This window comes from Aquarana catesbeiana, linkage group LG03 (genome assembly GCF_042186555.1).
Source record: "Aquarana catesbeiana isolate 2022-GZ linkage group LG03, ASM4218655v1, whole genome shotgun sequence".
Lineage (NCBI taxonomy): Eukaryota > Metazoa > Chordata > Amphibia > Anura > Ranidae > Aquarana > Aquarana catesbeiana.
This window is the reverse complement of record NC_133326.1, coordinates 532,297,591-532,312,259: the sequence shown is the minus strand read 5'-3', so window position 1 is coordinate 532,312,259 and position 14,669 is coordinate 532,297,591. Positions and strand designations below refer to the sequence as shown.

The window sequence follows — 14,669 nt, the reverse complement described above, 5'->3', positions numbered from 1 at the left end:
CAAGGCACTGCAGTGTGAGAGCTGGAAGTTGCATTTTCACTGAAAGAAAATGGTATTCAAAAGCATTTCCTAGCAAAAATCTGTCAAACAAAGCATGTAAGGGTACTGGACTGTAAAGAGATAAAAAGGCATGAGGCATTAATTGGTTTTGAAACTTATTGCTTTGTATAAAGTAGTTATATAGTTGGTAAGGTTGAATAAAGACATCAGTCTATCTAGTTCAGCCTGTGTGGGTGTATAAGTGTGTGTGTTTATGTCTACCATTTCCCACATCCCTGTTCATTGGTTTTCGCTAAGCTGTCCATCTTATGCCCTGTACACACGGTCGTACATTGATCGGACATTCCAACAACAAAATCCATGGATTTTTTCCGACGGATGTTGGCTCAAACTTGTCTTGCATACACACGGTCACACAAAGTTGTCGAAAATCCGATCGTTCTAAGCGCGGTGACGTAAAACACGTACGTCGGGACTATAAACGGGGCAGTAGCCAATAGCTTTCGTCTCTTAATTTATTCTGAGCAAGCGTGGCACTTTGTGCGTCGGATTTGTGTACACACGATCGGAATTTCCGACAACGGATTTTGTAGTCGGAAAATTTTATAGCAAGCTCTCAAACTTTGTGTGTCGGAAATTCCTATGGAAAATTTGTGATGGAGCCCACACACGGTCGAAATTTCCGACAACAAGGTCCTATCACACATTTTCCGTTGGAAAATCTGACCATGTGTACAGGGCATAAGAGTTTTTTTCAAAATTATCAATACTCCCTGCTGACACCACCAATTGTAGAAGGGAGTTCCACGTCCTTACTGCTCTAACAGTAAAGAACTCCTTACGCAGTTTAAGGTTAATCTGCTTCTCCTACTTCATTGAGTAGCCACGTGTCTTCTTAAGCGACCTGATAATGAATTTATTTTTTTCCCTATGCTAGAATCACCATTTAGATATTTGTATATTGCGATCATATCTCCTCTTAAGTGTCTCTTCTCCAGAGAGAATAAGTTGAATGTTTGTATCAAGTAGAACTTTAGATACCAGCAGATTGGTTCAAATGGCAACTCTGTGTTGACCCAGCTGCTGCTTACATCACTGTCTCCACCCCTAGTTGCTGAAATAAGGACAAAGATCCATCCTCTGTGTGAAGCTGGGTACTCATGGCATTAGGCTATACTCTATTAAGTACAGTCCTACATCGGGGAAGCCTTGCCATTGCCAACCTTATTGCAAAGATTACAGGCATCTGCTGTAATGTTCAAAAGAATCCATGCTCAGTACATAAGTAGAATCATGGTATGCTGACTTTCTACTACAAACACAATCTCAAAGCCGAGATGGCGGCACCTGAGAGCCCATTGAAAAATCAGCTCGGGTGAAGACACGCTGGATCCCTAGACAGGAAAGTATTAAAAGTCAGTGGCTACAGTATTTGTAGCTGCTGGCTCCAGGCTCTAAAGGAGCCTGGAGCTCTGCTTTAAGTGGCAGAGAGGATTAATTTTTTTTCTCTACTCAAAATTATAATTTAGTCCTTAAGATAAATTAATTTGCCAGCATGTACTACAAAATGCCTTATGCCATCCTTTTTCTGGTATGCCTGCACAAATGAGATACAAAAAGCTGAACTCTGTAATAAAAAAATGTACAAAGGTTAAATGCTCATTATGTCTAGTAGAGAAATGAGCTGTAAAACTTACCTCCTTCCTCGCTTCTGCAGGTTTCCATCGTTCACTGCTTTTCTCCAATGCTCCGCATTGTAGCAGGCACTTGCAGTTCACATATAAAATTAAGGACTATTTGCCCTGCATTGCATGTGATGGCATCAGAGTGCAACAGCTGGCCAGGGCACCTTAGGAAATAGGCTTCGGAGGAAGATGGAGGGGATGGAGGAATCCTGCCAGAACAAGGAGTGAGTCTAATCCTCCACCCCTAGATATACCAAACATTTAATCCTTGCAGTGCAGGGAGGCCCCACTGCAAGGTTTTTGTTTTTTTTCTGGTGCCCGTCGGAGTGATGCTTTAGGCATATGGTATTTAATAAAAGGATTATTCAGGTTTAGGAAAGCCGAACTTAGCCTTGGGGAAATCAAAAAACATGATACTTGTGGGAAAGAATCTTTAGGAGGAGTGACATTGAATCTGGTTTAATTGCTGTGTCCTAATTTTCATACAAACATTATGTTACATTTGTTATATTTTATATATATCTATATAGATCTATATATATATATAGATCTATATAGATATATATAAAATGAAATACTTTATTTTACCAAAATCTTTCCTTTCCACTCTCACTTCCTCACAAGGGCTGAGTTTTTAGTGGGTTACAGCCCTCATCTCAGCCTCAACACTCTCTACTGACAGCTTGTGAAGTGCAAACAGGAGGGATTTAAGGCAATTTGATGCCATTAATATTTAAATAACTAAATTAGTGAAAAACATTTCACTCTCCCTAACAAACCTGAAGCCCAAGAACAAAAATATAATTGATTGCCGCTTACCAGCCCTCAGATGTGGTGGCAGCATTTTTTTCCTCTTTATTTTCACTTGGTAACCCTACCAGTCCTTTTCTAGGTTTACAAGACTCACTCGACTGTGTCTATGGAGGAGCAACGTTTTCACCCTAGGGCAGAACTACAGAGCACCTTCTGCTCTGTTCATCTCCATAACATGGGGGGGGGGGGGTTTCCAATCCCAACACACTCGTTGATAACATTGTTTAACAAGAGACTGCAGAGTACACTGAATACTGATAACACTGAATTTGTGGCAGGACTAACAGGTATTTTACACTTTTAATGGTATATTACACCAAAAGAGAGCAAATAAGAGAAACATATTGTTAATGTATTCATACACATTGGCTGAAATGTATAGCTTTTTTTTTTTTTTAAAGATAAGCTTGATGTAAATACTCATAAAAATACTTATAAAATGTGTGCTAAGGTTTTAAAAATGTTGCTTTAATATATAACATGCAATTATATAAGTACATCTTATATAAGTACATCTGTGTATCCATATTTGTCTGTTAGTGCTATACAGTGGTTGCACTTTACTGGTCCTTCTCACTATGCAAGTCATAAGTCATCCAACTCATTGAAAACAATGTACTCCCCATGTGGCTGATATTACAGCATATCTCCTGCTTGAGGTTAATTTTCACATTTCCAGATTTAATGCTATAACATAAATATAAGAAGAAAAAAGAAACATATTTGTACTGTATGTAGACACTGAAAACCTCAGAATGAGTTTGATGATAATATAACTTACTGTACTTGAAAGCCCAACTCTAGGATCCTTATAACAAGCTACATTCTTCTTTCCGTACTTCCTGAACACTTCCCCACATTTTGTTTAATTTGCCAAGACTTCCCAAATAATTTGTACTGTACGTAAAGACACTTAAAACCTCAGAATGAGTTTGATGATAATACAACTTACTGTACTTGAAAGCCCAACTCTAGCATCCTTATAACAAGCCACAGTCTTCTCCCCCTACTTCCTGAACACTTACCGACATTTTGTTTAATTTGCCAAAACTGCCCAAATATCAGAAAAATGTGTTTAAGCGTGTTACATGATCATCTCTGATTTACAATGAGAGTTGTCTAAACAACATTTCCTTATATGCAATTCATTGACAGTGCTTCAGGGAGCCATCAAAAGACGTGATAAGTTGGTTCCAGGGGCAGAGAGTAAATGTGATCACATATCGCCTGCAGTCCATAGGACTAAAAGAGGTGTGCCCATGATGACCAGGGCCAAGATGAAGAGGTGTCATCCAATCGGGAATTGGGAGCAGCAGAAGGGGAACACTCATTTTGCAGACTATTGGGGCTCAAACTAAAAAAAAAAAAAAAAAAAAAAAACAAGACATTAAGGTTTCATTTTACATGGTTTACTAATGTTTTAAGCGGAGTATAGTGTAGATTCAGAAAATCTCTGTTTTGTTTCTTATTTTTGTTCTAAATGTGACAAAAATGTATTTGTCCATATATAATCCTTAAAGCGAACCTGTGAGGATAGAAATATGGAGCCTGTCAGTATAACTTGTTTTTAAAAGGTGCAAGTTCCAGGGTAATCACTGACCTGGAACATGTATGTAGGCTAAGAATTCAGATTTTCACAGTGCATGTTTGTTCCAGGACAGTGACATAATAGGTAGGAAAGCCAGAATTAAATCCTGATTAAAATATGTTTTTTCTTTTTAGATCTTACAGGTGAGTAAGGTGATGTCCATCCTGTTCTGTGTGATGTTTCTTCCTTATCTTTGTGGCATCCACGCTACCACCATGGATAAGAGTAATTTGCCCGAAAACTCAATGAATTCTTTCTTTATAAAGCTCATGCAAGCCGACCTTGTAAAAAATAAAGCTTCCAAACAGGTGGCCAACACCAAGGAAAACCACCAGCAAAATACAATACCAAAGACAGAAATCCTTGTTGACTTGGATATGGTTGATGACAGCCTTGAAAGTGGGAAATCAGACTTTCAGCCGGTCCACTCATTGGAAGCAGAACTATTTAAGCATCAGCGTCAGACACGTTATAATTCGCCGCGCGTGCTCTTGAGCGGCAACTTACCCATGGAACCTCCACCCTTGTATCTAATGGATGACTTTGTGGGACACTCTCCCTCAACAAACAGGACGTCACGGAGGAAAAGGTTCGCAGAGCACAGGCGTCACCGGGGAGAACTTCCTGTGTGCGACAGCGAGAGCTTATGGGTCACAGACAAGTTGAATGCCGTTGACATTCGGGGGCACCAAGTAACTGTTTTAGGGGAAATTAAGTTTGGCAATTCACAGATCAAGCAATATTTTTACGAGACAAGATGTAGGAATGCAACGTCGGTCCAAAACGGATGCCGAGGCATTGACGACAAACAATGGAATTCTCAATGTAAAGCATCCCAAACTTATGTCCGGGCATTGACTTCTGAAAAAAAAATTGTGGGATGGAGGTGGATCAGGATAGACACATCTTGCGATTGCGCGTTATCGAGGAAAATCGGGAGAACATAGCTTCAACTTTTCACTATATAAATTATTACTTTAAATTATATAATATGCATGTAGCAAGATAAATGTTTATATTGTTTATATATTATAAGATGTTCTTATTTATTAAATTTCAGCAAACTTATATAAGCTTTATCTCCCCTCCAAACAGATCCTAAGGTCTATGCCTTCTGTCGGGCATTTCTTAAAACACACAAAAAAAAACAAAAAGTACACTTCTTATTCCACTGCGAGCAGTATATATGACCCAAAAACTATATGTCAGTATTTGTCATACAGTATTTTCTTTGCCAGTGACTGTCTATTCAGACTTTTCAAATTCAACTATATCAAAGATGTATAAATTGTATGCACATTATATTCAATTTCAATATATTTTACCTCAATAATTAAAAAAAGTAATATTAAAAAGAAAATACAAGTTCCATTGCAAAACAAATGGTAAGATTCCAGTGATGTTATACATTACTTATTTTGCTCTTTTGTATATATAGAAGATTTTGTTTTATCTACAGAGACTTTTTATAATTTTGGATTTCTAAAAATTTGTTCATTTTTAGCCCGAAATATTTGCTATTGTTAATGGAATTTGCTACGAAAGTGGGTCACGTTACTGCCAAGCTTAACTACCTTAGAAGAATTAAAATAAATAAACAGTATATATATATATATATATATATATATATATATATATATATATGTGAAAAATGATCCTAGAAAAAGAAAGATGTTAAATTTGCCACAGTACATATTAAAAGCATATTCTTAAAATATTATTTTTGGGCTTTTAGATTTGAAATTGTCATTTGGACTGTACTTTTAAACATGCATAAAAATGGTTATTTTGCAATTCTGCTTTGAAATTTTTGCAACAGGTGTCTACAAAAGTCTTGTTCACACTGAATGCATTGGGAAACACAAGAACATATTCACCTATGGGTGGTAATGAGATCTTTTTGATAGATCCAATAACTAATTTGAATAGAAAAAGGTGTCTCAGAATAGGCAAAATTTGAGACCTGATCATTTTCTGCTCTAGTTAAGTAACATTTTAAGATCTTGACCTTTCCTCAGCTTGTGACTGGACAGTGAAAATAGAAGCAACAGACTAATGAGGTTATCTTTTTGTCACTCTGCCCTCTTCTCCTACAAACTTAGATATTGTTAGGTTGTGAGCTCTGCAGCACAACTGACTGGCACCATGTGATCCTAGCCTGTGACTGGACAGTGAAAGGAGAAGCAGCACTGCGATCAGCCCATCTCTCCATCACTCTACTTTCTCCTTATATCAGAATGCTTCCTGTCAGAACATGAATTGATTTGATGCTTGTGCTCCTTCTCCCTCTCCCAGTCTGAGCACTGCTGTACAGGGACTGCAAGAGGCTGATACGAAGTCAAGCTTAGGTACAGACTGCTCAAATAAAATAAAAAAATCATGAAGAGTTCATTAATACAGAGTTGCAATAATGTGTGCCTTGTATAGCTGCTTTAATATAAAGGTCCTAAATAAGTAGCTGCTGGCTTTTAATAAGGACTCGTACCTGTCCAGGGAGCCTGCAATGTCGCCCCCCCCAAGGCCGATCCGTTCATTGGATCGGGAGCAAGCGCCGCTATTCTAACTAAGGGAAACTGACAGTGGAGCCTTGCAGCTTCACTGCCGGTTTCCTACTGCACATGCGCGAGTAGCGTGGCGCTTTGTGAATGGCCAGCTTGTCTTCTGGGACCTGAAAGCGGGGGGGGACTTGCCGCACAAGAGGACATGAGGTCCTGCGCCGTGGCCCGGGTGGAACGGAAGTACACTTGGTACTTAAAAAAAAAAAAAAAACATTTGGGATATCCAAAAATGAGGGGTGGAGGGGTGCTCTTTAGTTTAAGACTACCTCTCAAAAGTGGGTGGAAATCCGCTTTAAGCAACACAGGCTGGTCACCTTTCTTGCGCACTCCCCTCTTCCTTCCACCATGTAAGTGGACATTAAATGAGCAGCAAATGAAGTAATCTCTCTCCTACCATGATAATGTTCTCAGCAGATCCTTTGTTTCCCAGAAAACTAACCTTCTCCCTACCGTACAGGAGATTCCAAGCGCCAATTACAGGAGAAGTTCAGTTAATTACATTTGTTGCATTTAAAAGTATTCATAATTATTTTCAATTTAATACATAGTTGCAATATATGGTGTTTAAAGCTGGGTTAGTGTGGGCCGGGAGCGCCCACAGATACATCTGTGTATCCATATTTGCCCATTAGTGCTATACAGTGGTTGCGCTTTACTGGTCCTTCTCACCATGCAAGTCATAAGTCATCCAACTCATTGAAAACAATGTACTCCCCATGTGGCTGATATTACAGCATATCTCCTGCTTGAAGTTAATTTTCACATTTCCAGATTTAATGCAATAACATAAATATAAAAAGAAAAAAGAAACATATTTGTACTGTATGTAGACACTGAAAATCTCAGAATGAGTTTGATGATAATATAACTTACTGTACTTGAAAGCCCAACTCTAGGATCCTTATAACAAGCCGCAGTCTTCTCCCCCTACTTCCTGAACACCTACCTACATTTTGTTTAATTTGCCAAAACTGCCCAGATATCAGAAAAATGTGTTTAAACGTATTACATGATCATCTCTGATTTACAATGAGAGTTGTCTAAAGAATGTTTTCTTATATGCAATTCATTGACAGTGCTTCAGGGAGCCATCAAAAGACGTGATAAGTTGGTTCCAGGGGCAGAGCGTAAATGTGATCACACCACTAAAAGAGGTGTGCCCATGATGACCAGGGCCAAGATGAAGAGGTGTCATCCAATCAGGAATTGGGAGCGACAGAAGGGGAACACTCATTTTGCAGGCTATTGGGGCTCAAACTAAAAAAAACAAAACAAAAAGACATTAAGGTCTCATTTTACATGGTTTACTAATGTTTTAAGCGGAGTATAGTGTAGATTCAGAAAATCTCTGTTTTGTTTCTTATTTTTGTTCTAAATGTGACAAAAATGTATTTGTCATATAATCCTTAAAGTGAACCTGTGAGGATAGAAATATGGAGCCTGTCAGTATAACTTGTTTTTAAAAGGTGCAAGTTCCAGGGTAATCACTGACCTGGAACATGTATGTAGGCTAAGAATTCAGATTTTCATAGTGCATGTTTGTTCCAGGACAGTGACATAATAGGTAGTAGGAAAGCCAGAATTAAATGATAACCATAAAAAAAATATTTGTTTTCATTGTTATTTTATTCTTAAAAATCCTGATTAAAATATGTTTTTTCTTTTTAGATCTTACAGGTGAATAAGGTGATGTCCATCCTGTTCTGTGTGATGTTTCTTCCTTATCTTTGTGGCATCCACGCTACCACCATGGATAAGAGTAATTTGCCCGAAAACTCAATGAATTCTTTCTTTATAAAGCTCATGCAAGCCGACCTTGTAAAAAATAAAGCTTCCGAACAGGTGGCCAACACCAAGGAAAACCACCAGCAAAATACAATACCAAAGACAGAAATCCTTGTTGACTTGGATATGGTTGATGACAGCCTTGAAAGTGGGAAATCAGACTTTCAGCCGGTTCACTCATTGGAAGCAGAACTTTTTAAGCATCAGCGTCAGAGACGTTATAATTCGCCGCGCGTGCTCTTGAGCGACAACTTACCCATGGAACCTCCACCCTTGTATTTAATGGATGACTTTGTGGGACACTCTCCCTCAACAAACAGGACATCACGGAGGAAAAGGTTTGCAGAGCATAGGGGTCACCGGGGAGAATATTCTACGTGCGACAGCGAGAGCTTATGGGTCACAGACAAGTCGAATGCCGTTGACATTCGGGGGCACCAAGTAACTGTTTTAGGGGAAATTACGTTTGGCAATTCACTGATCAAGCAATATTTTTATGAGACAAGATGTAGGGATCCGAGGCCGGTCCAAAACGGATGCCGAGGCATTGACTACAAACAATGGAATTCTCATTGTAAAGCATCCCAAACTTATGTCCGGGCATTGACTTCTGAAAACAACAAACTGGTGGGATGGAGGTGGATCAGGATAGACACATCTTGCATTTGCGCGTTATCGAGGAAAATCGGGAGAACATAGCTTCAACTTTTCACTATATAAATTATTACTTTAAATTATATAATATGCATGTAGCATATAAATGTTTATATTGTTTATATATTATAAGATGTTCTTATTTATTAAATTTCAGCAAACTTATATAAGCTCTATCTCCCCTCCAAACAGATCCTAAGGTCTGTGCCTTCTGTCGGGCATTTCTTAAAACAAACCAAAAAAAAAAGTACACTTCTGATTCCACTGCGAGCAGTATATATGACCCAAAAACTATATGTCAGTATTTGTCATACAGTATTTTCTTTGCCAGTGACTGTCTATTCAGACTTTTCAAATTCAACTATATCAAAGATGTATAAATTGTATGCACATTATATTCAATTTCAATATATTTTACCTCGATAATTAAAAAAAGTAATATTAAAAAGAAAATACAAGTTCCATTGCAAAACAAATGGTAAGATTCCAGTGATGTTATACATTACTTATTTTGCTCTTTTGTATATATAAGATTTTGTTTTATCTACATAGACTTTTTATAATTTTGGATTTCTAAAAAATTGTGCATTTTTAGCCCGAAATAGATGCTATTGTTGATGGAATTTGCTACAAAAGTGGGTCACATTACTGCCAAGCTTAACTACCTTAGAAGAACTAAAATAAATAAACAGTATATATATATATATATATATATATATATATATATATATGTGAAAAATGATCCTAGAAAAAGAAAGATGTTAAATTTGCCACAGTACATATTAAGAGCATATTCTTAAAATATTATTTTTGGGCTTTTAGATTTGAAAATGTAATTTGGACTGTACTTTTAAACATACATAAAAACGGTTATTTTGCAATTCTGTTTTGAAATTTTTGCAACAGGTGTCTACAAAAGTCTTGTTCACACTGAATGCATTGGGAAACACAAAAACATGTTCACCTATGGGTGGTAATGAGATCTTTTTGACAGATCCAATAACTAATTTGAATAGAAAAAGGTATCTCAGAATAGGCAAAATTTGAGACCTGATCATTTTCTGCTCTAGTTAAGTAACATTTTAAGATCTTAACCTTTCCTCAGCTTGTGACTGGACAGTGAAAATAGAAGCAACAGACTAATGAGGTTATCTTTTTGTCACTCTGCCCTCTTCTCCTACAACCTTAGATATTGTTAGGTTGTGAGCTCTGCAGCACAACTGACTGGCACCATGTGATCCTAGCCTGTGACTGGACAGTGAAAGGAGAAGCAGCACTGCGATCAGCCCATCTCTCCATCACTTTACTTTCTCCTTATATCAGAATGCTTCCTGTCAGAACATGAATTGATTTGATGCTTGTGCTGCTTCTCCCTCTCCCAATCTGAGCCCTGCTGTACAGGGACTGCAAGAGGCTGATACGAAGTCAAGCTTAGGTACAGACTGCCTAAATAAAATAAAAAAATCATGAAGAGTTCATAATACAGAGTTGAAATAATGTGTGCCTTGTATAGCTGCTTTAATATAAAGGTCTTAAATAAGTGGTAAGGATAGGTTGTACTTTGATTAGGGGTTCTTGGGCCACAAGTAGCACACCCAGTGTCCACAAATGATTAAATGTGTTATATAATGAAAATATATAAATATACTATGCTTCAACCTGAGACTTCATCAGGTTGTTATACTCATCCTGATCATCCATATTTGTATAGTAATTCCGGTAGATCAGTAGACATTCATTTAGGCCTCATTATTTTCTTTAGGTGTGTCGATCATACACAGTATATGTATTTGTTGTGAAATTCATGACTTCTAGTGATAGTCCAGGTTGTTCCTTTCTCAAGGTTTTTTTTTTAATATTTTGTCACACGGAACCATGAGGGTGTTAAAGCTGAACTTGAAGACAAAAAGCTAAAAACACGTATAAAAACATATTGGTGACAGACAGCACAGTCAGATTGGTGACCTCACTTTTCTCTCCTGCAATTAAAGCGGAGTTCCAGCCACAAACATTTTTTTTTTAACAAACACTGTAGCTGCTGGCTTTTAATAAGGACTCGTACCTGTCCAGGGAGACTGCAATGTCAACACCCCAAGGCCGATCCGTTCATTGGATCGGGAGCAAGTGCCGCCATTCTAAGTAAGGGAAACTGACAGTGGAGCCTTGCAGCTTCACTGCCGGTTTCCTACTGCACATGCGCGAGTAGCGTGGCGCTTTGTGAATGGCCAGCTTGTCTTCTGGGACCTGTAAACGGGGGGGGACTTGCCGCAGAAGAGGACATGAGGTCCTGCGCCGGACCCGGGTGGAACGGAAGTACACTTGGTACTTCCAAAATAAACAAACATTTGGGATATCCAAAAATATGGGGTGGAGGGGTTCTCTTTAGTTTAAGGCTACCTCTCAAAAGTGGGTGGAAATCCGCTTTAAGCAACACAGGCTGGTCACCTTTCTTGCACACTCCCCTCTTCCTTCCACCATGTAAGTGGACATTAAATGAGCAGCAAATGAAGTAATCTCTCTCCTACCATGATAATGTTCTCAGCAGATCCTTTGTTTCCCAGAAAACTAACCTTCTCCCTACCGTACAGGAGATTCCAAGCGCCAATTACAGGAGAAGTTCAGTTAATTACATTTGTTGCATTTAAAAGTATTCATAATTATTTTCAATTTAATACATAGTTGCAATATATGGTGTTTAAAGCTGGGTTAGTGTGGGCCGGGAACGCCCACAGATACATCTGTGTATCCATATTTGCCCATTAGTGCTATACAGTGGTTGCGCTTTACTGGTCCTTCTCACCATGCAAGTCATAAGTCATCCAACTCATTGAAAACAATGTACTCCCCATGTGGCTGATATTACAGCATATCTCCTGCTTGAGGTTAATTTTCACATTTCCAGATTTAATGCAATAACATATATATAAAAAGAAAAAAGAAACATATTTGTACTGTATGTAGACACTGAAAATCTCAGAATGAATTTGATGATAATATAACTTACTGTACTTGAAAGCCCAACTCTAGCATCCTTATAACAAGCCACAGTCTTCTCCCCCTACTTCCTGAACACTTCCCCACATTTTGTTTAATTTGCCAAAACTGCCCAGATATCAGAAAAATGTGTTTAAACGTGTTACATGATCATCTCTAATTTACAATGAGAGTTGTCTAAAGAATGTTTTCTTATATGCAATTCATTGAAAGTGCTTCAGGGAGCCATCAAAAAACGTGATTAGTTGGTCCCAGGGGCAGAGAGTAAATGTGATCACATATCGCCTGCAGTCCATAGGACTAAAAGAGGTGTGCCCATGATGACCAGGGCCAAGATGAAGAGGTGTCATCCAATCGGGAATTGGGAGCGGCAGAAGGGGAACACTCATTTTGCAGGCTATTGGGGCTCAAACTAAAAAAAAAAAAAAAAAAAAAAAAGACATTAAGGTTTAATTTTACATGGTTTACTAATGTTTTAAGCGGAGTATAGTGTAGATTCAGAAAATCTCAGTTTTGTTTCTTATTTGTGTTCTAAATGTGACAAAAATGTATTTGTCATATAATCCTTAAAGTGAACCTGTGAGGATAGAAATATGGAGCCTGTCAGTATAACTTGTTTTTAAAAGGTGCATGTTCCAGGGTAATCACTGACCTGGAACATATATGTAGGCTAAGAATTCAGATTTTCATAGTGCATGTTTGTTCCAGGACAGTGACATAATAGGTAGGAAAGTCAGAATTAAATGATAACCATAAAAAAAATATTTGTTTTCATTGTTGTTTTATTCTTAAAAAAACTGATTAAAATATGTTTTTTCTTTTTAGATCTTACAGGTGAATAAGGTGATGTCCATCCTATTCTGTGTGATGTTTCTTCCTTATCTTTGTGGCATCCACGCTACCACCATGGATAAGAGTAATTTGCCCGAAAACTCAATGAATTCTTTCTTTATAAAGCTCATGCAAGCCGACCTTGTAAAAAATAAAGCTTCCGAACAGGTGGCCAACACCAAGGAAAACCACCAGCAAAATACAATACCAAAGACAGAAATCCTTGTTGACTTGGATATGGTTGATGACAGCCTTGAAAGTGGGAAATCAGACTTTCAGCCGGTCCACTCATTGGAAGCAGAACTTTTTAAGCATCAGCGTCAGAGACGTTATAATTCGCCGCGCGTGCTCTTGAGCGACAACTTACCCATGGAACCTCCACCCTTGTATCTAATGGATGACTTTGTGGGACACTCTCCCTCAACAAACAGGACGTCACGGAGGAAAAGGTTTGCAGAGCACACGAGTCACCGGGGAGAATATTCTACGTGCGACAGTGAGAGTTTATGGGTCACAGACAAGTCGAATGCCGTTGACATTCGGGGGCACCAAGTAACTGTTTTAGGGGAAATTACGTTTGGCAATTCACTGATCAAGCAATATTTTTACGAGACAAGATGTAGCAATCCGAGGCCGGTCAAAAACGGATGCCGAGGCATTGACTACAAACAATGGAATTCTCATTGTAAAGCATCCCAAACTTATGTCCGGGCATTGACTTCTGAAAACAACAAACTGGTGGCATGGAGGTGGATCAGGATAGACACATCTTGCATTTGCGCGTTATCGAGGAAAATCGGGAGAGCATAGCTTCAACTTTTCACTATATAAATTATTACTTTAAATTATATAATATGCATGTAGCATATAAATGTTTATATTGTTTATATATTATAAGATGTTCTTATTTATTAAATTTCAGCAAACTTATATAAGCTCTATCTCCCCTCCAAACAGATCCTAAGGTCTGTGCCTTCTGTCGGGCATTTCTTAAAACAAACCAAAAAAAAAGTACACTTCTGATTCCACTGCGAGCAGTATATATGACCCAAAAACTATATGTCAGTATTTGTCATACAGTATTTTCTTTGCCAGTGACTGTCTATTCAGACTTTTCAAATTCAACTATATCAAAGATGTATAAATTGTATGCACATTATATTCAATTTCAATATATTTTACCTCGATAATTAAAAAAAGTAATATTAAAAAGAAAATACAAGTTCCATTGCAAAACAAATGGTAAGATTCCAGTGATGTTATACATTACTTATTTTGCTCTTTTGTATATATAGAAGATTTTGTTTTATCTACATAGACTTTTTATAATTTTGGATTTCTAAAAATTTGTTTATTTTTAGTCCGAAATAGATGCTATTGTTGATGGAATTTGCTACAAAAGTGGGTCACGTTACTGCCAAGCTTAACTACCTTAGAAGAATTAAAATAAATAAACAGTATATATATATATATATATATATATATATATATATATATATATATATATATGTGAAAAATTATCCTAGAAAAAGAAAGATGTTAAATTTGCCACAGTACATATTAAGAGCATATTCTTAAAATATTATTTTTGGGCTTTTAGATTTGAAAATGTAATTTGGACTGTACTTTTAAACATACATAAAAACGGTTATTTTGCAATTCTGCTTTGAAATTTTTGCAACAGGTGTCTACAAAAGTCTTGTTCACACTGAATGCATTGGGAAACACAAGAACATGTTCACCTATGGGTGGTAAAGAGAT

General features: G+C 37.6%; 3 protein-coding genes across 9 annotated transcripts in view; all 3 read left to right on the top strand.

Annotated features, from left to right (window-relative positions):
• The window catches only part of LOC141132663 (neurotrophin-3-like), a 127,241-nt gene extending 121,491 nt beyond the window's left edge, over window positions 1–5,750 (top strand). For 3 of the 4 annotated variants that reach the window (XM_073621296.1, XM_073621295.1, XM_073621293.1), the window contains exon 2: window positions 4,221–5,750. In XM_073621296.1, the coding sequence (XP_073477397.1) occupies window positions 4,242–5,033 (792 nt within the window). In that variant the 5' untranslated portion in view covers window positions 4,221–4,241 and the 3' untranslated portion in view covers window positions 5,034–5,750. The remainder of the gene's footprint in view (window positions 1–4,220) is intronic. The other variant, XM_073621294.1, reaches the window with a different exon arrangement.
• The window catches only part of LOC141132662 (neurotrophin-3-like), a 130,094-nt gene extending 120,241 nt beyond the window's left edge, over window positions 1–9,853 (top strand). For both annotated transcript variants that reach the window (XM_073621290.1, XM_073621292.1), the window contains exon 2: window positions 8,313–9,853. In XM_073621290.1, coding sequence (XP_073477391.1) covers window positions 8,313–9,128 — 816 coding nt within the window. In that variant the 3' untranslated portion in view covers window positions 9,129–9,853. The remainder of the gene's footprint in view (window positions 1–8,312) is intronic.
• Window positions 1–14,414, top strand: part of LOC141132661 (neurotrophin-3-like) — a 135,878-nt gene extending 121,464 nt beyond the window's left edge. For all 3 annotated transcript variants that reach the window (XM_073621289.1, XM_073621287.1, XM_073621288.1), the window contains exon 2: window positions 12,903–14,414. In XM_073621289.1, coding sequence (XP_073477390.1) covers window positions 12,924–13,718 — 795 coding nt within the window. In that variant the 5' untranslated portion in view covers window positions 12,903–12,923 and the 3' untranslated portion in view covers window positions 13,719–14,414. The remainder of the gene's footprint in view (window positions 1–12,902) is intronic.
• Window positions 14,415–14,669: the final 255 nt, after the last annotated feature.